The 27,345-nt window shown below is 36.8% G+C and overlaps 1 protein-coding gene across 7 annotated transcripts in view; it reads left to right on the top strand.

Moving 5' to 3' along the window:
* The first annotated feature begins 10,782 nt into the window (after positions 1–10,782).
* LOC120630101 overlaps positions 10,783–27,345 on the top strand; it is a 63,241-nt gene continuing 46,678 nt past the window's right edge. The window contains exons 1-2 of one of the 7 annotated variants that reach the window (XM_039899253.1): positions 10,783–10,895; positions 12,462–12,616. In XM_039899253.1, the coding sequence (XP_039755187.1) occupies positions 12,527–12,616 (90 nt within the window). In that variant the 5' untranslated portion in view covers positions 10,783–10,895; positions 12,462–12,526. Of the gene's footprint in view, positions 10,984–12,409; positions 12,617–27,345 lie in introns of all 7 variants that reach the window. The other 6 variants (XM_039899252.1, XM_039899251.1, XM_039899250.1 and 3 more) reach the window with 6 other exon arrangements.

Raw genomic sequence — 27,345 nt, 5'->3', positions numbered from 1 at the left:
ACCTAAAGAAATATTTGACTATGATTTTGCCTCTCAACTGAAAGTCTTATGACTATAGATATAGATTCACAGATTTACGGCTAAGCTCTGTGCTGGATGTACAACTTTTATTCTTCAGTAGTAGCTAATTGTGTCGATACAAAAAGCTCTGATTTGTGGTTACAAACATATGTGTCAAGTGCGGTGCTGATTGTTAAATAATTATGATGTGTTTATGATATATTTGATATAATGCCACAGATGCTAATTCACACCGTCCATGCTTCGATACTTCTCTGCTACTTTGACATATATTATATAGCTTGCATTCTAGAGATGGACGTAGAGTGCTTTTTATACCGGAAATGGGCCAGAGTAACGTTACCCTAGATATAGAAACTTATCCTTTAGCATATTATAGATAGTTTTCAACCTGCTCGGCTAGTATGGGCACAAGATTAGAGAGAGAAGTTCCGCCACGGGGAAAAACAAAATGTTTATCTTCAGTTTAATCCACTCTCCGGCCACCCGGCCGTGCAGCCATGTTTGGAAATAAAATATTCAAATATGCGTATGTACAGTAGATGATGTGGTGACAGTAGATGAGAATACAGTCCCGCGGGTGTCGTAATAATTCTAGCCTTTATTGAACAATGTTACAAAAATAATATAAAAGTTATCTTTATCTTAAGTTACTTAATAATAAACTTAAATATTATATAATTTAATTTACACCGGTTTTGAGATCGTCTTGGGTTTCCGCAAAGCCTCCCCTAGAGCTTGCCAAACATTTATATTATGGGTCATCCTCTTTCAGGTAACACCAGCCATTTTCGTCATATCACCATTTCATCTAAGATGCTGCCTCTATTTCTTTCTTTTATTTTGTATGGGACAACATTTGTAATATCCTTAGCCCATTTTTCTTTGGTGCTTCTCATCCTCCTTTCGAGACAATCATGGGAACATAATGGAGAATGGACAGCATTGTGCTTTGTGTTACTACTACAATTTACTGCAATCACCGACCTGTCTGCCCAGCGTGGTGATTATAGGCTAATCCTTCCGTTGGGAGAGGCCTTTGGCCCAGCAGTGGACCTGATGATCCATGTGATATGAAAAGGGGGTAAACTTCTCCTTTTTCTTGTTGCTATGCTTTATGATCAACTGTCCTCTTACACCAGTGTACGTATAATTATTATATGTGTCTCAATACAGTAGCAAGACACGTTGGCTGCGTGTGCGCGCCGCCGGGCCCTCATTAGAATAGAATTAATCACGGTATAGCTACGCGTCTGTCGATACCGCGCTCTACCTTGACACGGCCCTGATTGCATTCATTACAACAGTTTTTGTCAGTTTGTCCGAGAGATTCATCTAGATTGTAGAGGGGATATGTGCAGGGGGTATATTATTATTATAATCAACATGTACTCTCACGCCCGTGAACAAGATAAATATATAAAGTGATCCAAAACAACTTAGATACATACACATCATATCAACCCATTACCAGTCCACTACAGGGCACGGGTCTCCTGCCACAATGAGAAGGGGGGGGGGGGGGGGTGGATTGGTGGACTCCACACACCTCCTCAGGATGTTTCCCTTCACAGCACATAACTCAGAAAAATTTGAGGTGGGATTCGAACTCGGCCCCCCGAAAGTGAAGTCGAAGTTCTGCCCACTGGGCTATCGCCACTTCACCAACAATTAAATATACATTACATAAATACATATTTGCAACGGGCGAAGGATTACACGCCAGCTTAGACCAATCGGCTGGGGGTCAGGGCGACAGGCTAAGAAAGCGGCGGACTATCCTAACCGAGTCCAGCAACCACTTTCTGCATCTTGGCCACCAGTGAGCTGCCACGGAACCCCAGTCGCCTTAGATGGTGCGCTAGGCTAACTGGGATTAAACCATTCGCAAATATTACCTTACCGGGCTCAACGTAGAGTACTAACGACGCGACGGCCGATTGACACAGTGGGCAGCAAACATGCTTTCTAGGTCCAAGGACGTGGGTTCGATTGCCACAACTAGAAAATGTTTTTGTGATGAACGTGAATGTTTTTCTGTGTCTGGGTGTTTATATGTATATTATAAGTATTTATGTATATTATTCATAAAAATATGCATCAGTCATCTAACTACCCAAGCTATGCTTACTTTGGGGCTAGATGGCGATGTGTATATTGTCTTAGTATATTTATTTTTATTTGTTTATTAACCACTAGACTATTAGGGTAACAGCAGATCAGAATACAGTCGTCACCACCTCTGGGTGGGTGGGTGTTTTACGAGGCAATTAAGGGAACATAGTGGATAACGATTAGCAGCTTCCTCTGTGCCATCTACTGCGGTCACCAACTTGTCTGGGTTATAGGCTATTTATGATATCGGGCACGAGGCTCCTTTCCAAAAACGGTAAACGGTTAAATAACGTTTTAGCCCGTGGTCAACCAGCAAGCTAAGTGTGGATTAGAGTAGGAGTAGACTTCACAAGGATTTGGTAGTACTTTCAGGCAGCTACGCGATTCATCACGACGTTTTCTTTTCCCTTAAAATAAGTTAGAGGTTCTCCGAAAAATTATCCTAGTTTCTAGACTTTCACCCATTTATATCCCTATCTCTATCCCTACGCTACTAATATTATAAATGTGAATGTAAGTTTGTTTGTTACGCTTTCACGCAAAAACTACTAAACCGATCATCATGAAACTTTGTACATATATTCCTGAAGGTATTAGAAGTAATATAGGATGCTTTTTATGAAGATAAAGTTCAGTTCTTTTGGGAGAGGCGACGAAAGTGTCTGACGATTTTACACCATAACGCCGTCAAATGATAACCGATTTAAAAACCTAACCTAAATTGAATGCCACATGTCTTTCGAAAAACAAAAACAAACGCAGACGAAGTCGCGGGCAACAGCTAGTATTATATATTTAGAAAGGCTTCGAACGGGTGCAATGTAAATAATAATGTGGAGCAGATTAGAGTGAAAAATACTACAATTCCGTAGCACCTTAATGTAATCTTAAACAAAGTAAACTTAACTTGCGTAGTACAGCGTAAACATTAATTAGGAGTTGTTATTGATGTTACATATAAGTGCCATACTGCTTAACTGGTTAGCCCGCTACTATCTCAGACTGCATCATCACTTACCAGGTGAGACTGCATCAAGGGCTAACTTGTAGTGTAATAAAAAAAAAACCGTGTATATCTGCGGGCCAACATGTTGTCCCCAACCGACTTCGCCCGGCGCTCTCCATAACATTAAATATCTTTGTTGCAGCTATTGTGAGTTGGTTTGCCCGCGGGTTGCTTTGAACTCTGAACTTCCTCGCAGTAGGGCTGTCACCCTCGCAATGATTAATCATTCCGAATTAGTCACTAATGGAAATTTCCGTAGACTGCATATTACTTTTCTAATATGTGACGTAATAGTGCATGCTCATTAGTTATTTATTGATAAATCTTCGAAGAGATGAATGAATACTAAATATTAATGTATCATAAACTTATATATATATTTACAATGTTTATTTTGCTTTTAATTCGTAGAATTAGATATGCCTAGAAGCTTCCTTGCATTGTTTAAAGTCAAAAGTCAAAAATATCTTTATTCAAGTAGGCCCATAGGTGGCACTTTTGATGCGTACATAAGAATTACACGGTAGTGAGATGATGGCGATAACCACATTCGTAAACTTAAAACTAAAGCTACGAGGGTTCCAAACGCGTCCTGGTCTAAGAAGAAGCCCACAACAAACTTAGCCGGGTTCATATGAAAGATTCATTATTCATCTTTAATTCTATTTTATAGCTCAAATTGCACATATATAACACGGTAGAATTAAATGTTACCTTTTATTTGATCGTATGGTTCTTCATAACTTCTAGACGCTACTCAATACTTTTGGACAACAAATGTTTATATGATCTCCAATGAAAGCGGTTTACCGAAAAAATTAAAATTCGTCGTAGATTTCTACAAACAAACAGCCACTTATGGCATTAGTAATATTGATTAGGATGAAAAAAAAATTGATATTATGTTGTGTTTTCACTAAAGTTTCTGACTCTGTAGAATATACCAAAAAATCTGTCTCTGTAAAATAAACGTTTTAGATTGATAGCATAGATCATCTATTTTTATAGATGCGTAATATTTATAATAATATAATATTAATTTTATAAAATTGATAATTCCTCCAAGTGTTCCTAAAACTCTAATAAAAATTATAAAATTATTCATCTAGTAAAGAAAGTGTACTATTTAAACATAACATTTTCATGATTTACATTTTCAACTAGAAGCAACCCTACCCTGTTAGCGATAAGCGATAAGTAATAAATGGGTAACTATGGAATATATACCTCGTCGACAAATTCCATTCTGCTCGAGTCATCAGTGTCAAGTACTAGATCTCAGCTCACGTACGCATCCTTGAAGGCAACTTGATCTATATTGGAAAAGGTTTTTTTGCTTTAGTCCCTTCCTGTACGTTTTTTTTTCAAAAAATTCAAAATTCATTTATTTCAAGTAGGCCTAATATAAGCACTTTTGAAACGTCAAGTCTGTCTGTGTGTAGTGACTCTACCACCGGTTCGGAAGGCAGATTCTACCGAGAAGAAGCCGGCAATAAACTCAGCAATTGCTCTTTTCCAATATCAACAATTTACATTTTACATTTTAAAATTCATTTTTCTATCTTGTGAGAGATGAAAGCGGAGCCGGATGCTTCCAAGCAACCTTGTCATTAAGAAACTCATCAATTGTATAATAACCTCGCTGTAATAAATGTGTTTTAACACATTCTTTAAACTTATGCATTGGTAGGTCCAAAATTACCTTAGGAATCATATTATAAAAGCGTATATTCAATCCCACAAATGACTTCTGCACCTTTCGCAGACTTTTTAACTAGGTAAACACTAACTTAGCACTCATGTTATTTTCTATTATTCCTTTTTCTACTTCTATAGGTAATACTCACTTAGTATTTCTTTTATATGAACGATTTTTATTTATACAACGTGTAAATGAAAACTGAAAAAATACTTAACAGGCTTACATTATGTACTGTCTCTGAGACTTATTTGTGAAATGTAATAGTTTTTGCTTAAACCACTGTCATAGTTTTTACTGTAAGAAATCAGATACAGCCCTAACATCACATGCAAAATTAAAATCATGTGACTCCTGTCACTTTATTAGGTACGCGTCGCTTAGCGTAGGTATTATGCGTGTGTCAGTCTTTTACCTTCAATATAATTTACTTATGACAACCCTCATAAGTAAACACTTAGAATGTTTAGAATTTTTGTGTATGGAAAAATAAATATGCTTTTTTCGATTTCTTATGTGAAATATACTTATGCATTTTTATAATATCAAATTATAGACAAAGTAACACAGCAACATGATGGTAAGTGGAAATCAGCCGCCTATCAACAGAGCAACACTTCTCAGGGTATGCCTGGAACTCTTCCTGCAACCTGCTGCCCTGTTTCCATTGAGGAGCCCATTCCAATTTGAGGCGTGGATGTGCCTGTAGTTACACCAGCAACCACGCCCTTCACACCGCACCACAGCATTGACACAATGCTGCTTCTCGGCAGATTTAAGCATAGCGGAAGTATTTTTCTGGACGAGCTCTGACTCTTCTTCTACTACAAAGCTCTTCTAATACTTAAAAGAAAGCTCAACTTTTACTAAGAACTTCTACTACAACAATAAAAGCATGGCTGTCATATCTTGTGGGTGGTAGTATATTGAAGGTAAAGTCCATATAGGTAAAGGATGTGATTATCGCAATAAAGAATGTTTGATGGCTTCTCAGACGAATTATTGGCACTCAATTATATTTTATTATGTATCGTTATGTATATGCTACTTTACTAATATGGTAAGGAATCCAATCGGCTAATTTATGGGACAGTTGCGTGTTTTTTCTATAAAACTGATGGCATCTTCAAAGGCATGTGTTCATCGACTACCTACGCGTTTTTAATTAGTTTTCAACAATGTAGGAACTAGGAAGTGGTGGTAATGAGGTAAGTCGTATTAGTATGGTCAATACAGAAAGCCTTTAAAAAGTTGACTTCTATACTCTAAGAATTTGGACTCGGTTTTTCTTTTGTGGATTGGAGAATAAGCTAATACATGCAAATTCTTTCAAGGGCAAGTGTATATTATTTTATAACAAATTATCGAATGATATCTTTGGGATGTCTCTCAATAAGTTTGAAGTTTATATAAAACGTAAGCTTACAGAAAAATCCTATTATAATATAAAGTATTACATAAGAGATAAAAAAAATTGGAAAATAACAAAATAGCAAAAAAATAATTACCCGGCTAAGTTTGTTGTGGGCTCTTCTTAGACCAGGGCGCGTTTGGAACCCTCGTAGCTTTAGGTTTAAGTTGGCAAACGATGTTATCACCATCCCCTTACAATTATGTTATTATATGCATACATATATGTATGAACGCTTCATAAGTGTCTGTGATAAGCCTACATGAAAAAAGAAATTTTGAACTTTAAATTTTTTTTGCTATATTGTATAGGAGCAGGCGTTACTTTGCGGAATTCCATGATATATTAAGAAAATTTTTATATCCGCCCCTAAAATAACCTCAAATTGTAAAACCTCGGAAGAGGTTTTACAATTTGAACATTAAACATATTAAAGAAGTATGGAAACTATGAAAAAACGTTCGAAACAGCACACTCACACAGATTCAAGCATCGACAAAGCCCCAAAGCTAGTACCCCTGATTAAAATCCTGCGATAAAATCACATCAAACAAATCGCAGGAAGTCGCAACAGGCGTAAAACGGTAAATTTGGAACTCCTCACCAAAAACCCAAGTAACAAACATTACTTATAATGAAAGTAGGTAATACATATGTCCTAAGAGAATAACTCGCATCTTGCAAATATACTAATGTACGCATACGTATTAGGCACGTGGGAAAAATTATTATTATACATTTTATTACTGACAGGTTATGCGACTTATGTGAACTTTACTTATTACCTGCAGTAGTAACACGACTCATAGGTTAATGTGTGAATAACAACATGGCTTTCGCTCATTTATCGACTCAACACCGTTCCAACACCAAAGCAGTAGCAACACCAAATCTTTTTGTGGCAAAGCTCATCTGGGGGCTAAATGAATGAATGAATACACTTTTATTGTATACCACATAAAAGTCAGTGGCGCGCATAGAGGGTATTACAGGGCACACAGATTAATAATTTAATTTAATTTATATACTACCAAAGTAAGCGTAGCTTGTGGTATGGATAGATGACTGATGAATATTTTATGAATAATATACATAAATACTTATAATACACATATAAAAACCGAGACACTGAAAAACATTCATCACACAAACATTTTCCAGTAGTGGGAATGGAACCCACTGCCTTGGACTCAGTGGGTCTCAGCGGCATCTCAGATTGAGAATAGATGACATTAACAAAAACCTTATTGCACCCAATTGGATTCCGAAAACAGTTTGGATGACAGACAGAATATATCAACTCATGGAGAAAAGACGTAGTTACAAAAATTCTGACCAAGTGTGTTATAACCACTATAATAGAGTTATTAGACGAGAAGTGCGATTTGCAAGACAATCTTGGTATAGCAACAAGTGTCAATATGTAGAAAAGCTTCATGCAAAGCATGACTCATTCAATCTACATAGGGAGATCAAAACCATGCTTGGTCAAAAAACACAACAGCAACACCAGCTTGTGGATGAAAACAATATTCCTATCATAGACATAGTCAGTAAGATGAACCAATGGGAACGATATATTGGAACTATGTTTGCAGATGATTCTAGACGTCACAGTTGGTCTTTAGAACAAGAAGACGAAGGCCCACCAATTCTGAAGGATGAAGTCGTCAAGGCTCTTAGTAAGGCTAAGGTTGGAAAATCTGCAGGACCAGATGGAATACACATAGAAATTCTGAAACTAATACAAGACGAACATCTCGATCCGTTGGTTAATTTTATGAACCTCGTGTATGACACCGGTGAACTTCCGGGGGACTGGCTAAAATCGGTTTTTATCACTATTCCAAAGAAGAGAAACGCTAGGAAATGTGAGGAATATAGAACTATAAGTCTTATGAGTCAAGTTCTGAAGTTATTCCTTGGTGTGATACATGAACGCATACGAATTAAATGTGATGAACAACTTGGAGACAGTCAATTTGGATTCAGAGCTGGCGTAGGCACCAGAGAAGCTTTATTTGCACTACAGGTTCTTGTACAAAAATGCAGGGAGATGCAACAAGACGTGTTTATGTGCTTCATAGATTATGAAAAAGCATTTGACCGGGTTAAGCATGACCGTCTTGGAGCACTTCTCAGGAATATAGGCTTAGATGGAAAAGATCTGCGAATCGTACGAAACCTGTACTACAACCAAAAGGCTACAGTGCGTATAGAGGGCGAAGTATCCAAAGAGGTAGAGATACAGAAAGGAGTTCGACAAGGCTGTATTTTGTCTCCCGTGCTTTTTAATTTATATTCGGAGGCAGTCATGGCAGAAGCATTGGAAGACTTAAACTGTGGTGTTAAGATTAATGGTCGTATTATTAACAATTTACGGTACGCTGACGACACAGTTTTAATTGCGTCCACGGAGGAAGAGCTACAGAGGATTGTTGATCGTGTCAATAAGTGTAGCGTAGAGGCTGGTCTAACTATAAACATCAAGAAAACAAAGGTCTTGGTAGTGTCTAATAATGCAAATTTGGGTCCAACGATTAGAGTGGCTAGCCAAGTATTGGAGAGAGTGCAGAGGTATAAATATCTAGGCACTTGGCTGACTGAAAAATGGGACAGTGAAACAGAAATTAAAACCCGGATAGAAGTCGCCCGTAGTGCTTTTCAAAGCATGAAAAAAGTGCTCACTAGCCGCCGCCTAAACATCGCATTACGAAAACGCCTTCTACATTGTTACGTATGGCCAATACTTCTTTACGGATGCGAATCCTGGACCATCAAAGAGGATCTCAGGAAACGTCTAGAAGCATTCGAGATGTGGGCCTATCGACGCATGCTGAAAATTAGTTGGACTCAAAAGGTTACCAATGAAGAAGTCTTGCGACGAGTTGGTTGTCAGCGCGAACTTTGGAAGACCGTCAAAAAGAAAAAAGTTGCTTATCTAGGGCATGTGCTTCGGCATGATAGATACAGGCTACTGCAACTGATAATGATGGGCAAAGTTGCTGGAAAGAGACGCATCGGTCGCAAGAGGAAGTCTTGGTTGCGCAACATAAGGGAGTGGACTGGGATCGCGAGTGCCGCCCAGCTGTTTAGCCTCGCGAGAGAAAAGGAAAAGTATCAAAAACTGACGGCCAACCTTCACTAGTTGGAGAGGCACCTAAAGAAGAAGAGCCTTGGACTCAGAAAGCAGGGTCGCTGCAAACTGCGCCAATCGGCCGTCCAAATATAAAATGAAGAAAATCTCCAGTACGAGTTATAAATACTTAAAGTTAGGCTTTTTATAACTCTTGCAATGCATATCCTTATTCCTTTTTTTTTATAACTCGTACTGGAGATTTTTTTTAAATTTAATTTAATTTTTATTACCGATAAAAATACAGGAGAAATTATAAAAAAAGTAGTTTCAACGATGTATACAATTAGGCGGCCTTATCGCTATATAGCGATCTTTTCCAGGCAACGGATGGCATCAAACACCGCTCAAGATGAGAGGAAAAGGGAAGTACCAGGATTATTTCTGCCGTTTAGCAGCATTAGTGTGTTTAGTTCTTCTACGGATCTCCTCATTCCTGATTTGATCACGTAGAGATACTCCAAGCATAGCTTTCTCCATCGCCTGCTGAGTGACTCTGAGCTTTCTTATGAGGCTTCATTTAAAAAGGATGCGAGCTAGAAACAGCTGAAAATAGGTGACAAACAAACGAAGAGATCATCTTTCGCGTTTATAATATTGATGTCGAATTCTAGATAAGCTATTTGTTATACCTATCTATCTACCTAACATTAAGTTTCAAAGACATCCGCCAATAGAATAAACCAATTTATGTGTATTCATACGGTCAAGGAAAAAGATCGCTGATTTTTTTACATTCCATGAAAAAAGAGGCCCGGTTTAGAGAAATTATTACGTATGTCTCTGTTTTCATTTATAAGTAACCTTGAAAAAATCTATCTCACGAGATTATATTGGACGGCCGATTGGTGCACGAACGAACCCTGCATTCTGAGTCCAAGGCCGTGGGTTCGATTCCACAACTGAAAAATGTTTGTGTAATAAGCATGAATGTTTTTCAGTGTCTGGGTTTTTATATGTATATTATAAGTATTTATGTATATTATTCATATGTATACAACAAATTACATATACACAAGCTACGCTTACTTTGGGGCTAGATGGCGATGTGTGCGTTGTCGTGTGTATATAAATTTATAAACAAAAAAAATAAAACTTACGTATTTTTTTGTCATTTATTAATACTTACATTAAAATAAAGAAATTATAAAAAGTAGATTTAACTATTATTGATTAATAGCAGATTCATTTTTATTTCTTTTTATTTGAAACATGCAATATTATGAAACCTGACGTTTCGACTGATTTCGGTTACGAAGCTGGCGCAGCGTATGAACTAGTAAACCATCCATGACCAAACATTGTATTGTAGTCCGTTCAAGGACGCGAGTAAAGTAGGGATCAAAAGCCTAGCGCGGTAGTGAATCCGACTATCGCATAGTCTCGAACGAAACGCGGTCAGTGGCATACGCGTCGCGAAAATATCGATAAAATCGACAAAAAACATCGATAACACGAAAATAATAGAAACGTTTCTTTGGAAAACTTAGTTTAAGTGACATTGAATGTAATAAAACCATGATTCCGTAACTTAAGTTAACATTATAGTGGGCTTAACGTTAAGTTTTTGGAATAACTTTAAAGTTTACCTAAAGGTGAATAGTGAATGTGCGAGCGCATCAATATCGATTACAATTTATTTACACACAGCTTTGAATATTGGGAACTGATTATCATTCAATCATTTAGATTAAAGATTGATTTAAGTATTGTGAATAACTTAATTAATTAGATTACAGATTTTAATAATTAAATAATTTGAAATAAATTTCATTAAATAATTTCGAATAAATTAATTTGTGACTTGTGATTCTTAGTCATATGTATATTAACTGTTAACGATTAAGTTAATTATACTTATTCAAATTTAATTCTTAATTAATAGATCAGATTAAATGTAATTATGAATAGTCTTAAAATTTATTTTTAATATTAGTCAGTGCACTACCACTGCTTTAGCTTATTTTTGAGTATCTGAATGACTATTTACATATAATATTATTTTAGCTCACGTTTAGAACACAGCCGGTTTGCGACGTCTCGAAGTTATAATTAGTATAAATTTTATCCTCTAGTCATTTCGATTTATACTTAATTATTATGCGGACCAGACGTTGAACATTTCGCATATCGACCTCTAAATATATGTTTATTACTTTGATAATCTGACATACTGTCTTTATTATAAGCCTATTAAGATACTCTTTTTGAACATCGAATATTTTTTTATCAATGGTGTTGTGATTACGATATAATGTGTTAAAACTTAAAAACCTACATACTGTCAATGGGATTACAAAGCCGTCAAAAAAATCCACCAATTGACTAACTGGGTTTTAGACCAGGGCATGCAAAAAGAAGGAAGATGCCATAAAATGGGAAAATCCTTCGCATTTTATTACAAAAAAAATTTAGGGTAGGCAGAGCTTTTGTGCATGTATGAAGTGCACGCCACTGCCTCCTCTATTACAAGAGAGACGTTTTAGTGCATACATCCACCACGCTGCTCAAATGCGGATTGGTGGGATTTAGCGACTATAATCACAAGTTAACCGGGAATGTCGGCTAACATCGAGATAATACTGAGAATTCTTTTACACTAAAATCTGATGACATAACAAGTTATTATTTATTTATTTGAATTCGAACCCAGGTTCTCGTGTCCGTAGTTAACGCTAATCGTTTAACCAATGTCTACACCTTAAAAACAGAGAGACAGAGTTTTGATCTTATCAAAAATTTAGTTACAACCACAGAATTAAGAAAATACAGAAACCGTGTACAAGACTTATATTGAAGCATCAAAACCATTCCACTTTAGTAGTGTTTAGTTATGATAAAAGTATTTATTTTACTTCTAATGTTCTAAACGTTTACCAAGGAAAAATGTGAAAAGTTTGTGAGCTAGCAACATTCCCTGTGTGATGTGCGCGGTGCGTTGTCACTGTTTTTGAACACAATGCACTGCATGCAATAACGGCTTAATGAGGGTTCTGTATGTTCTTATTTCGGTGGTTACAGCATAATTTATTCATATTGAAGTCACAGGTTGCGTGTGTATTGTTGACTAAAGTATAGGTTACCCGCAAAGTTCACACCGCGGACATTAAAGTGATGAGAAACTGACTGTCCGTATAGATGTGCGTGCAAAGTGTCGACATGCTGAGTCGCAGGCATTATTTTTGGTTGTGTGCAACACTTGCCTCGTTCCTCGCTGTGGTGGCTCAGGTAAGATTACTATTTGTAATTTTTTTCATTAAAATATTAATTTTCTATTAAATTATCACTTGCTTCAATAGTAAAGGAAATCATCCAAGGAAACCAGCATGCCCGAGTGTTATCTACAATGTTCACAAAGTTATAATTTTAAATGACGATGTGAGATGGTGATAACAAAAAAAACACCCTGCTAAGGTTGTTGGTGGGCTTCTTCTTAGACCGGGACGCGTTTGGAACTCGTAGCTTTAGTTTTAGGTTTACGAATTTGGTTATCGCCATCATCTCACTACTGTGTAATTCTTATGTAATGTACGCATCAAAAGTGCCACCTATGGGCCATCTTTACAGCAACTTTATTGTAAGTTCGATAAATCATTCTTATACGTTTATAACGGCAACAAAACTTCTTCCGGCCTGTCCATCGCAAGGAACTTTTTATTTGGCGCACCAACTTCTTGAATAAAGATATTTTTGACTTTTACTTTGGCTTAAAGGAGTGTGGATAAATATTGGAAAGAAGCAGGCGTTACTTTGCGGAATTCCATGATATGTTATAAAAATCAGCCCTTATTTGCTATACTCTGCGTAAAGCAGGAGAATCTGTATGGTGTAATTTATAATTTCTTCAATTCTTATACGCCACACCAAACATATCTACGGCAATGTACCAACTACGCACGTTTCGTTCTGAAACCGGAACATCCTCAGGAGATTTTTACTAACTAGTTACGTATGACGAACATCGGATAGTAATGATGGTTGTATATATGCTGGAAACTAGGCAGTTATTAACTGAGCATCTTATCGGAACATAATTAAGCGAAGATTAATAGGTGGCTGCCGCTTGTAATCAACGTGTTAGCTAATCAGTTTGGATTCCTAATGAACTGTGCGGGAATTTCGTCGATTTTCCAACCGACATCCAAAAGGTTAAATGTGATTTATTCATTTAAAGATGTAACTTATTTCATAATTCTTATCTTACTTGTAAAATAAGGTACGTACCATGATAATATTACTTATAGGATTTGTCGAGATTTCGCCGCAGTTGCTTGGATCGTGGTCACGTGTCTGCGGAGGTGCGAGATGTCAAGTTGGATGCCACGGGCAGAATCTGACTACCCGCTTTCGTGTTCTTTTGATGTACCAGTGCAACAATGTTTAAGAAATGTTGATTAACCACGAAAATTTTAGTTTAAAATCTGCAAAATCAATATTCAATAAATATTGGATATAAGCAGGCGTTACGGAAATCCATAATATATTATGAAAATTAAGCTTAATTTGGTAATTACTAATATTACAAATGTGAAAGTTTTGTTGTTTATTTGTTAATTGTTATTTCCTCCACGCATTAAATAACCAACTTATCAACTATATATTGACTATTTATCCTAGGAAAACAATCAGTGGCGTGCACTTCATAAATGCACAAAAGCATTGCCTTCCCTAATTTTTGCCGTAACTCGTATCGTATTAGGATTTTCCATTTTATGCCATCGATCTGCTTTATTCATACTCTTTTCACGGAATTTGTAAATATACCGTAATAAACGCGCACGAAGATCAGAATAAGCTGGTTATTGCTATAAAAAAAAACATAATTTATATATTATTCAAACAAACGAAACTAAATTCTAAATTGAAGAATTATATGCAAATTTCCAAACAGGCTTGCATGGTAAAAATGTAACCTAACAAATCTTATCAAAGCACACCAGCAGGCCAGAGAAGTCAATTGAATAAAACCGTCATTAACCCGTAGTAAAATATCATACAAGATAATGTCGTGGCATAACTAAAATACACAAGCCTAGCAATTTCTTTGTCTGTCATAGAATTGTGTCTTTTTAACTGCTTTATTTATGTTAACTGTCTATGCTACTCGTAGTTTGTTTGATAAACTATTTACGTATGAGATTTAGTGCCTGTGTGTTATTTTGCCGCTTTTCTATTCACTGGATCCCCTTCTTCTTCTCTCTTTTATTAGTAAGTTGGATTGGTTATACACTCTTTCCATTAGGAGATACGAATTGTCTTTAAATTGTTACACTACTTATAAAGGGAGTTGTTAACATCTTCGAGAGTAATTACTTAGTATTAATACTAATTGTTAACATCAGTCATGTATCAACATAACCGTCTTGTAATGATAGTATTACCTTGCTCGGGTACCTCATCATGTATAGGTTTAAAAGGTAATTAATATATTATATAACTGAGGTATACGAGTGGTCCTAATATACCTCCCCGATAGACGCCTATAATAATATTTATTTATTACTTTAATTAAAAATAAATAAAATAAAATATACTACGACACTACACACACCGCCATCTAGCTCCAAATTAAGCGTAGCTTGTGTTATGGTTACTAAGATAACTGATGAATATTTTCAATTAGCACATTGTAGGTACTCATAGCAACTAGAAATATGTAAAACTTTACAAATTACATGGATAAATAATGTTTATATGTAATAGTTATATTAAAGATATAGTATTGTTTTTGCCCGCGTTTTTTTTTCATTTAACCCGCGGAAACCGTATATTTTTTCTGGATAAACATGTGTGTTACTTCAGGTTAAAATCTATCTCAATTTCAAATTTCAGTTAAATAGTCTCCCACCAGACCAGATCAGACCAGGGGAAATTCAGAAATTATATATTTTCGATCGAACACTTTAAACAACATACAAACTGCTGCGTCAGAGAGGTCATAAACAGTTATTGTAAATCATCATAATTATTTCACTCCGAGTAATATTATTGTAAGTTTACCGTTCACAAGTATCCATCAAGTTGTTTTTGCTGACCGCGGTTCTGAGTCATTGAACTATTGATAAAGAGATCGAGTGTAGTCGGAAAACAAAAACATCGACTTGACCCCTCGAGCTATCGAGTGACCTTCTTTTATAACCGATACAAATGTAAATAGCTAATATAATCAGCTTCTGTGAAGTGTGCCCTAGTTCTATGATTAAACTTACTATTTGTAAAAGAACTAGGTCATTTACATTTTATTTTGACAACCTTCGTGGCGCAACGGTGAACGCTGTGAATTTAAGTAGGAGGTTCCGTTCGATTCCCGGGACGGGCAATATGGGAATTTGTAATTTCTGAATTTTCTCTGGTCTGGTCTGGTGGGAGGCTTTGGGCGTGGCTAGTTACCACCCTACCGACAAAAACGTGCAACTAAGTGATTCAGTGTTCTGGTACAATGTCGCGTGGAAACCGATTAGGGGTATGAATACCATACTCCCTAACAGGTTAGCCCGCTACCATTTTAGACTGCATCGTCATTTACCACCAGGTGAGATTGCAGTCAAGGGCTAACTTGTAGTGGAATAAAAATTAATAAATAAGTGAGTGTAAATGCTGATTTAGATTTTGAAGTCAACTTAATTTAACGTTTTAAAGAAACGTTAGGTTTACTCTACCATCATTTATATTCAATGATTGTTAAAAATGTATACCCAATACGTGTCGAGGGTGGACACCGACAAGGTTTTAGTAGAATCAACCTTTTTCCTCAGGAAGCTAGGGAACCAGCAAGATAATAGGTGAAAAATATTGCGGACACGTTTTTAACATTTCTAAAAAATACATTTGTGTTCGTATCTATAGTGCGTATAAAAATGGAGAATGAAACAGATAGGTACATAGCAAAAATTGACAAATTACTTAAGAATAGGTATCTGTATCATACTATCAACTATCTGCATTCGTTTTGTTTAAAAAAACGATTCAAGTTTACTATATAACCTCTATTTAAAAAAAACAGCTAAGACTTATGTAGGTTACTTATAAAATGAGCTTTATTTATTATTCTAACCTTGACGTGTGCCTATTCTTTGCCTTGCATCATTTGCTGTAATTTACAAAAATGAGCGGAAAAATTGATTTTTGATGCCGTTGCGAAAAGTTTTATTTGTTTCGAGGATAGGTTTTTTATTGTATTTTTTATAAATTGTTTAGATACTTAAATAAGAATTAGGAGTTTTAGATTAACGTAATTGTTACTGATGTTTTAATACCTCTACCTAGGTTTGTTTTATACACAGTGAGTTTTTTCACTGTCGAATATCTAGTGCACCTGTAATCTAATCGATCAACAGTAGCTCTAAGCAATTGAAGTTTACCACACGAGTGATACAAAATTTAGACATTCATTTCTTCATTCAGAAAATAGATAAAATTAAGTAACTATTCGATTTTCTTTTATGCTGCATAACCAGAATTGATTAAATTGATACTGCACCGCGCCGCTTGCAGTCTATATAGGATGTTTCAGCACGAAACTATTAATTTAATTTTCATAACATATTTTTTGTATTTTATTTTAACCAATCAATACTAATAGATATTTGACAGAATAATTCGGTTACTGTTTAAGACTACAACACAAACACCGTGTATACCTACTTAACGTGTTTATAAAGTCTCAGTGTATAATTATATTTAAATTAAATTATATATGAAATATGAAAAAAATAAATAAACTTAGTGCTACAAATAATAATTTCAATTCTAATAATAATAATAATAATAAAAATGATGAAGTTTTACGTATCGTCAATGATTTTTTAATTTGATTTTTAAACTTAATTTAACCTAGATGAACATGGCCTTATAGTAACATAAATTCGCAAACGCACATATATAGTTCACTTTAACAATCATATTTTATATCTTTAAGCGAGCAATTCTTGTATATATATATAATTGGAATCTCGGAATCGGCTCCAACGATTTTCATGAAATTTAGTATACAGGGGGCGATAAATCGATCTAGCTAGGATTCATTTATATTGGAATCTCAGAATCAATTATATTGGACATACGACTATTTTTTAAAGCAGACTCATGCGCGAACGAAGTCGCGCGGGTCCGCTAGTATAACTTAAGGTGAGTGGGGTGCTTAGCATTAAGCTTATTCAAGCATAAGGGGTTCGCAATTATCGCTATCGCATTGTAAATATTAAATAACAGGTAAGCACCTTCGGGGCTTGCACGGGACACGATCGCTGATTATTATTTTAAGCGTTCCGTTCGTAATACTGTTATCAAATTACAGGCAATTGTTGTGTTCCAATGTTGTCTGTGCTATTAATAGTATATATTATTTTGTCGTAATTACTTTTAATATCTGTTTATTGGCGTTAATCGGTGACTGTTGTCACGACTCATCTAAAGGCAAAAGAAGTTTGATGCCGTAGGTATGAGAATAAAACTAACGCTATAGTAAATAGCTACGGAAGTTAAAAAAATCAATACTTATGTCTTATATTTTGAAAAAATTGTATAATTAACTTAAACTCGTTTAGTAGTAGTGAAGCTTATTGTGACAGGGCTCGTCCGGACAAGTGCTACCGCCTTGAATATTCCTGCCGCCAAACAGCATTGTTGCATTGGCGGCCTTATCGCTACCAAGCGATAAGGCCGCCTTTCGTATTCTACTTCTATTATTATGTTTCTTTTTTTCTTGTATAATTCTTAATGATGTGTACAAATAAAGAGTTATAATAATAATAATAATAAGTGTCGCAATGCAGTGGTCTGAGGGACGTGGTTGCCATTTGCCGTGGTTGCTACTAAATTACAGGCACATGACGTTTAACTCCGGCTCCGGCTGACGGAAGGTCCTGCGAGGTCCTCCGTTTAATAGGTATTAGTTTTTTACTAACAATATCATCAATTATAAGTTAAACAAAAAATTGTGACTAATATCTGCGAAATGGTTTCTATAAAATTAATATAATACAACAAGAACAAGTAGTATATAACATATTTATAATCAACCTTTTACAAAAATTATAAATCAATTAGCCCGTTAGTATATTCCTATAATTATTAAGTAATTATAACGGCATGTTTAATATTTAAGCTAAAAATAATCAAAAACCCTAGGGGGTGAAGGAACTGAAGCTGAAACACAAGGTTTCTTAGTTTAGCTTCAGAAGCTTGTAGTAATATAATTTTTTAAGATTTCATGGATGCCCCATCCTATAAAATAGGAAATGTTTTTACTATATTGTTTAGACAAAAGATTTTTGGAAATAAACATTTTTATTATTATTATTATTATTATTGATACAGTTTAGTAACTGATAGTCCAAATCACGTTAGTTAATTCCGTTTTGACAAATCTGTGACTTGATGTTTATGGTGTGACCTGCGTAAACATCTAAAAGTTGAAAAAAGTTGCACAAACTAGGTCAACAAAGCATTGAATATTGCAATGTCTTAAATCGGCGATCAAATCTTTGTATCTAAATTAAGGTATTCATAGCAATGTGAATGCGAAACTGTGGATGTTTGTTTGTGTGGTAATTTATTGTTTGTTTCTTTTATTCGGCTCGGCTACGGCATCGATCTTAATGAAATTTGGATGGTGTATGTGTATTGTGTATGGGTTATATCTTGTAGATAGACGTAGAATATTTGATGGAAGCAGGCGTTGCTTTGAGGAAATCCATAATATATTATGAAAATTAAGCTTAATTTGCTATACTCCGCGAACAGCAGGAGGATCTGTATGGTGTTATTTATAATTTCTTCAATCCGTATACTCCACACCAAACAGATCCTCGGCAATGTACCCTCTACGCACGTTTCGCCCCGAAACCGAACCGCAACCGGAGATGTTGACTTTACAATGAATAATTGGTAAGTCAACATCTCCTGAGGAGTGTCCTCAGGACACGGGTCTTGGGCCGTAGTCCACCTCGCTGGCCCAGTGCGGATTGGTGGACTTCACACACCTTAGAAAATATTGTGGACAACTTTCAGGTGTGAAGGTTTCCTCACGATGTTTTCCTTCACCGTTGAAGCAAGTGATATTTTAATAGCTTACCGCACATAAATTATAAACGTTAGAGGTGGTGCTGGGATTGACGGGATTCGAACTCGGCCGCCCGAAAGTTAAACCGAAGTCCTAATCACTGAACTATAACTGCTTCAGGGCTAGTATACAATATGTTTTGTTTATTGCAAAATGGCCGCTAGTCTTAAAACTGTAGATAGCTTTACCGATAGCTTATCTATTGTTAAGTTTAGCGAGATGAGCGCACAGCAGTCGAAGATTTGGCCGCGTTGAGTAATAAGATTGCATGCATTCATAAACTGCAAATTAGTGTAGGCGTTAAATGTCTAATATGAAAAATAACTTTTGAGGTTAGCAAACATACAGTTGTGCAAAATAAGTTCCTTTATGAATTTTTCATCATCATTTATTTATTAATTATTATTATTTTTATTCAATATGTTTTTCTTACTTGCGCAATTTTGTTTATGTATTTGTATATCGGTATGTTATTTTGTACCTACTAGCTGTTGCCCGCGACTTCGTCAGCGTTTGATTTTGTTTTTTGATGTGGAATTAAATTTAGTTGTAGATCTAAAAAAAAATTAAAGTATTAAGTATCGCTAAGCCTTAAATGAGGGGTTTGCTGCTGTCCGCTGAGGAGTTCTGTCATCTATCTCCAACCACAGTTTGGGCAAATTATACACATATTATAACCTCTATAGTACAAAAATAATTATTTAAATCGGTTATAATTTGTCGGAGTTATGGTGTAAAATCGTCAAACACTCATCCCCTCTCCCAAAGGAACCGAGCTTAATGTCGGGATAAAAAGTATCCTAACACTTCTAACACTTCCAAGAATATGTGTACAAAGTTTCATGAGGATCGGTTAAGTAGTTTTTGGATCGGTTAACAAACTTACATTGAAATTTATAATATTAGTAGGGATTTGTATGTCAAGCGGTGATAGTCCAGTGGCTTCACTTCCGCAAGGCCGAGTTCGAATCCCAGCTCTAGCTTTTGTAAGTTATTTGCGTTTTAAGTAATTAAAATATCACTTGCTTCAACGATGAAGGATAACATCGTGAGGAAACCTGTATGCCTGAGAATTTTACATAATGTTCTCAAAGTTGTGTGGAGTCCACCAATCCGCACTGAGCAAACGTGGTGAACTACGGCCTTCTCATTGTGGTTGGAGACCCGTGCCCTGTAGAGCACTTTACTCACACGTGTACTCACATTTTTGCAAGGAAGAGAACCATAGACGGCAGTGTTGCCACACTTTTACCATATTAATAAATATCAAATCACATAATTAATAGTGATTAGAATTGTACAATACTTTTTTACTGATATTTGATACATTAGTGAGTCACAGACAGCAAATAGTTCATTGACATGAACGATCGACTGGTCATGCCTCGACATACTCGTGCGTCGTAACAAGTAATACAACAATACATCGGTAAGTGGTCGAGCTTACATAACAAACACAGGCCAAGTGCGTGTTGGGCCACCCGCGTTGTAGGGTTCCGTAGTTTCCCGTCACAATATGCAAAATTCATTTATTTTACGTAATCCTATAGAACAAGCAACAAGTCTGTCTGCTTGTAGTGATTCTACCACCGGTTCGGAAAGTAGATTCCACTTAGAAGTAACTCAGCACTTACTCTTTTCCAACATCAGGCTTTTTACAAATATTATACTGTCTTATGAGAGATGAAATAAGTGTTTTGCTTCCAAGTACTTTTGTCGACCTCCTCGGCGCAGCGGTGAGCGCTGTGGTCTTAAGTTGAAGGTCCTGGGTTCGATTCCCGGCAGGGTAGATTTTAGAATTTAATATTTTCTAATTTTCTCAGGTCTAGTCTGGTCTAGCTTCGGCCGTGGCTAGTTACCACCCTACCGTAGTCGCGTAGAAACCGATTAGGGGTTTGGGTTAAATATAACTGCCATTCTCCCTAACAGGTAAGCCCGGCCCATCATAGACTGCATCATCATATACCACCGGCAGATTGCAGTAAAGGGCTAAATTGTAGTGGAATAAAATAAATTTTGGACAAAAATTTTAACAAATGAAAAATAATTAATAAGAAAAATAATTTGGTAAAAAACCAATATAGGTTTTTTGGTTGCCTACAGAGCCCTAAAAAGTCTGTCATGTCCGACATTTGACATGGATTGTAGACTGTTGAGTTGAGAATGTAAACAGTGCCTAGCTTTAATTTCGCAATGCGAATGGTCGACAGATGCTCTTGTAACATCCTTTTTTCTTTTTTAATCCTAACCACTAATCACCAGTGCATGGTTGCGTTAGTAACTACAAAAACAATAAATCAGCTTGGCTATTTACGAGGTAGTAGGTAGATCTAGAGTTTTTTTGGCAATGATCGCCCGGCGAAGTACCACCATGTTTATTTCTGCCACTAAGCATTGTTGCAATGCTGGTTCCCGTATAGGCGTATAGGCGTGGTTGCCGGTGTAGTTACAGGCACATGAGGTTTAAACAATGCCTCAGGTTGACGGACACAGGGCGGTACGTTGCAGGACGTGGTCCTTGCATGACCTGCTGAGTAGTGTTGTGTTTATAGGCTTGAGGCTTTTTATAGCATCAGCTTGGTCCGCCAATTATAATAAATAAATATATATATTACGACGATACACACATCGACATCTAGCCCCAAAGTAAGCGTAGCTTGTGTTATGGGTACTAAGATGACTGATGAATATTTTTATGAATTATATATACATAAATACTTAGAAAATACATATAAACACCCAGACACTGAAAAACACTTATTGCTCATCACACAAACATTTTCCAGTTGTGGGAATCGAACCCACGCCGTTGGACTCAGAAAGCAGGGTCGCTGCCCACTGCGCCAGTCGGCCTTCAAGCCAATTATAACTAGAAAAAAAAAACTTCTTTAACGGTAACGGTCCGGTAACGCTCAAGAAAATGCTGGAGAGAGGTGGGGATCCGCATCAAATGTGTGCCGTCCAACAGAAGTAGGGAATTTTTCCTTTGCAGAGAAGGAAGACCTTTGACTTTAGGCGCCTTAAGGCGGCTACCTCCTGTCGCGTTCTTCTGTCTTCGAGCTTCTTCATGACTTGCCTGAAATTGCCTGCAGAGTATCCATAGCCATTTGGATGTCTTTAGAGGCTCGATTGATTACCCCCTTTACACCACTCTTGAGATTACTGAACTTTTTAGTCACGGCTAGGCAACAAAGTGCTGCCAAAGCCTGTTCAGCGGCAGTCACTAAGCCCACCCTTGCTCCATCTACTGTGCCCTCTGCAGATCAGAGGGGCACGCAGAGAAGCGCCCCTCCCAGTGTCATGTGTCGATTAAAGTCAAAGTGGCACATAGATGGCACTTTTGATGCGTTGATTATATACAAAATGTGTACATAGCAGTGAGTAGTGATCGCGATAACTACAATCGTAAACTTAAAACTAAAGCTACGAGGGTTCCAAACGCGCCCTGGTCTAAGAAGAAGCCCACAATAAACTTAGCCGGGTGTTCTTTTTGTTATCACCATCTCACATTGTCATTAGAAAATATTTATTGACTGGTACCCAGGAAGCACCACGTGGAGGTTACCTACACACACATACAGCATAATACATGATCTTAATATCTAGCGGTCTTTTGTGAACGCAAAAAAATGCTTGTTTTTATAAATAACGACAAGGCTGAAGCAGGTCATCAGCTGTCATTTCTCACAAAATATAAATATTTTAAAGATGTTGAAATCTGCAATCTGCTGAGTTTCTTTCCGGTAGAATCGGCTTTCCGAACCGGTAGTAGAGTCACTGCAGAGATGCCGAATTGACTACCGGTATATCCAAGTGTTGCAGTGTTTGTACAAAAACGCCACTATGTCAGTTCGTATACAGGATCAGACTACGAGACCAATCCAATTGCAGCGAGGCGTGCGACAGGGAGATGTTATCTCCCCGAAACTATTTACCGCTGCGTTGGAGGACGTCTTTAAGCTTCTGGAATGGAACGGACTTGGCATCAACATTAACGGCGAGTACATCACTCAACTTCGGTTTGCCGACGATGTAGTCATAATGGCAGAGACTCTGGGAGACCTAAATACGATGCTCGATGGCCTCAGCAGAGCTTCTCAACAGGTTGGCCTACGAATGAACATGAGCAAGACGAAGATTATGTCTAATGCTCATGTTCCGCTTCAACCAGTAATCGTTGAGAACACTGCACTCGAAATTGTTGACGAATACGTATACCTAGGACACACGATCCAGTTAGGTAGGTCCAATTTCGAGAAGGAGGTGAACCGCCGAATCCAACTCGGATGGGCAGCGTTCGGGAAACTCCGTGCCATCTTTTCGTCAGAAATCCCTCAGTGCCTGAAGACGAAAGTCTTCGAACAGTGCGTGTTGCCAGTGATGACCTATGGCTCTGAAACATGGTCGTTAACTATGGGCCTCATAAGAAGGCTTAGAGTCACTCAGCGGGCGATGGAGAGAGCTATGCTCGGAGTATCTCTACGCGATCGAATCAGAAATGTGGAGATTCGTAGAAGAACCAAAGTTACCGACATAGCTCAACGAGTCGCGAAGCTTAAGTGGCAGTGGGCCGGGCACATAGTTCGGAGAAAGGATGGACGTTGGGGTCCCAAGGTGCTGGAATGGCAGCCCCGTACTGGTAAGCGCAGCGTTGGTCGACCCCCAACGAGGTGGACAGACGACATTAAGCGCGTCGCAGGTAGCCGTTGGATCCAAGCGGCTCAGAATCGTGGAACTTGGAACTCCCTACAAAAGACCTATGTCCAGCAGTGGACGTCTATCGGTTGATGTGATGATGATGATGATGAGTAGAGTCACTACAAACAGACTGACTGGAACTTTCAAAAGTGCTTATAAGCTAGGCCTACTTAAAGTTATTGACTTTTGAGTTTGATTATGAAATTTTATGACTTCCCTGGCGTAGTAGGGAGCGACCTGGTCTTATAAGCCAAAAGTTGCAGAATTCCGGGTTAAGACACTTTAAAATTTCATTCTTCTCGGTCGGTTGAGTGTCTGAGTGTCATCAGTCATCTTAGTGCCCATAACACAAGCTACACTTACTTTGGGGCTAGATGGCGATCTATGTATTTTCACAGTATATTTATTTATTTATATATATACTTATCAAGGAAATGCAAGCGAAACCGAGAGTAAAAACTAGTCAATTGAAAATAAAAATACAAGACATAGGTATAGTAAAATAGGCAATAGGTTTATTAAAAGTTTCGCCCTACTTTTAGCAAACTACGAATAAAGTAATAATAAAGAATAGAATACTAGGTAAACGAATACAATCGGCATTTGTACGAAAAAATATTTCGAAAGTGCAAGTTAGTAACGTAACCCTTTATGTCTTGAATTGCTTTAAAATCGGAACTGTACCGCGAAGAAATATCTAACTGATATTTTATTATTTCCGTAAAAGTGCCGTATCATTTGCTATCTATAGAGTTTTGAAATTAATATTGTTTACTCGTTCGTGACGAAACAAAAAAGTAGTAAGAACTAAAACGGTCTTATTTTATCGCATCCATTACTAATGCAAGTTTCATGCTCGATGGTGTGGAACAGGGTATATATAATGTGGCCGAGGAGAATTGATCGTTAACAAGGAACCCATTTTATGCTCTGGAACAATCTTCCAGCTGAAATCCGTAGAAGTACCTACTAATTCCCTGCATATATTTAAGAGTCGTCTGAAGGACTACTACCTCTCTTTGCATGGCATTTGAAGTTGTTGCTTTATTATTGTTTGTAAATTATGTAGTAAATTCTACTTATATATATTATGTATATTTTATGTGTATTTAAATTATGCATGTATTTGTTTCTATACATTTAAGTATTTATGTATATATTATAACACTCTTGGCACTATCCCGTACACGTGCTGTAAGTCCAGTCTACAAAGATTGCCTGTACAATAAGGCCGCCTTTGCATGTCAACATTGTTTACTGTATACTTCTCACTGTTTCTTTTCCTGTGTGTTATACGTCCAATTAAGTGTTTCTTCTTCTTCTTAAATATAAGAAGGGTTCAAATTGAGAAAAATGAATCGTACCTACCTAAAATTAAACAGCGACTTGGTAAAGTTTAAGTATGCTAAGAATATATATAAATAAGTTTGACGTGGGCTCTGCTTAAAGTAGGGCGCGTTTGGAACCCTCGTAGCTTTTGGTTTGAGTTGGCGAACGTAGGTAGAGGCCTATCATAGGCCTATTAATGTAGGCAGTAGGCACATGAATAAAGCACATGAATTTGTATTTGAAATATTTTTTCCGGTTTTTGACGGCCGCCCTGACGCAGTGGTAAAAACTGTATCTTACAACGCTGTTTGAGTAAGACACAAGTCATAGATAATCTGTTAGAAAAAAAGGGATGTGTTAAAACAGAAAAAAATAATAACTAGCGCAACCTAAACTAATTTATGTTAAACCCCAAATGAATACGGATGATTCGGTATCACTAGGTAAATATGACGTGTTTAACAAGAAACAGATTAGTGGTTACTCATATAGAGTAGGCGTAACAAATACTTTTCAAAACTCGAAAATTGTTTAGTCATGCAAGACAGTTTGCAGCAGCATATAGTAGGAAATGCCATAAAATGAAAATAATCGTGTCCGCACGAGCTATATAAAAAAAAAGATTACACATTGCTTTTGTGCATTACCAATGTGGAAGCTTTACTCACAATGCTATCACCGCTACTTTAGCATAGGTATTAATCCCTATCCCTATCCCTATCCCTATCCCTATCCCTATCCCTATCCCTATCCCTATCCCTATCCCTATCCCTATCCCTATCCCTACTAATATTATAAATGTCAATGTAAGTTTGTTTCTTACGCTTTCACGCAAAAACTACTTAACCGATACTCATGAAACTTTGTACACATATTTTTGGAAGTGTAAGGATACTTTTTATCCCGACATTAAGCTCGGTTCCTTTGGGAGAGAGGATGTAAGTGTTTCACGATTTTACACCATAACTCCGACGAATTATAACCGATTTAAATAATTATTTTTTACTATAGAGGTTATAATATGTGTTTAATTTTGCCCAAACTGTGGTTAGAGATACTGAACACCACTCCTCAGCGAACAGCAGCAAATCCCTCATTTAAGGCTTAACGATACTGAATACTTAATTTTTTTTAGAACTGCAACTAAATTTAATTGCACATGAAAAACAAAATCAAAAGCAGACGAAGTCGCGGGCAACAGCTAGCACTATATAATAACGAACATAATTAGCATAATAAAATACCAAATACCATCATCATTTTGATCTAAATTTATTCATTAAACGTACCACTGCTAGTACACAGGTCTCTTCTCTCATGAGAGCGATGTGCTATGGCTCGCCACGCTGTTCCGGGAATCGGTTTTCATTGATGCTTCGCTATTTTTGGTTATATGTTAATATTTAGCGTAATGTAAAATATATAATCGTTTATATATTTAGCCGTTCAAAATAAAAGGACTATACAACACGAAAAGATTTTTTCCAATTCGACCAAAAAAACTCTTCAGCTTAGTAACAATAAGCATATAACGCATAGAATTGTTTCATTTTATTTTAAATTCAAATTCAAAACATTTCACACATTTTAACTTCAAAGCTAAAATCATGTATGTACCAGTTCTATTTACATAAAAAAATAGCTAATCGATGTTATCAAATATGATTTCATCCTCAGAGCTTTTAGTTACTTTATCTAAGGTTAGTACATATGTCACAATGTCAACCCACGTCATCTTTGATGCGCCATGCCATCGACCAATGGCAGTCAAAGTGTTTTGACATTACCTTGCATAATATCACGATCTGTCATAACCCCAAGACTCGAGTGGCAGACAAGTGGCTGCGCATTCGTTTTACATTTACGT

Source organism: Pararge aegeria, chromosome 15, assembly GCF_905163445.1.
Source record: "Pararge aegeria chromosome 15, ilParAegt1.1, whole genome shotgun sequence".
Lineage (NCBI taxonomy): Eukaryota > Metazoa > Arthropoda > Insecta > Lepidoptera > Nymphalidae > Pararge > Pararge aegeria.
Note: the sequence above shows the minus strand (reverse complement) of the source record. Positions and strands in the feature narration are given on the sequence as shown.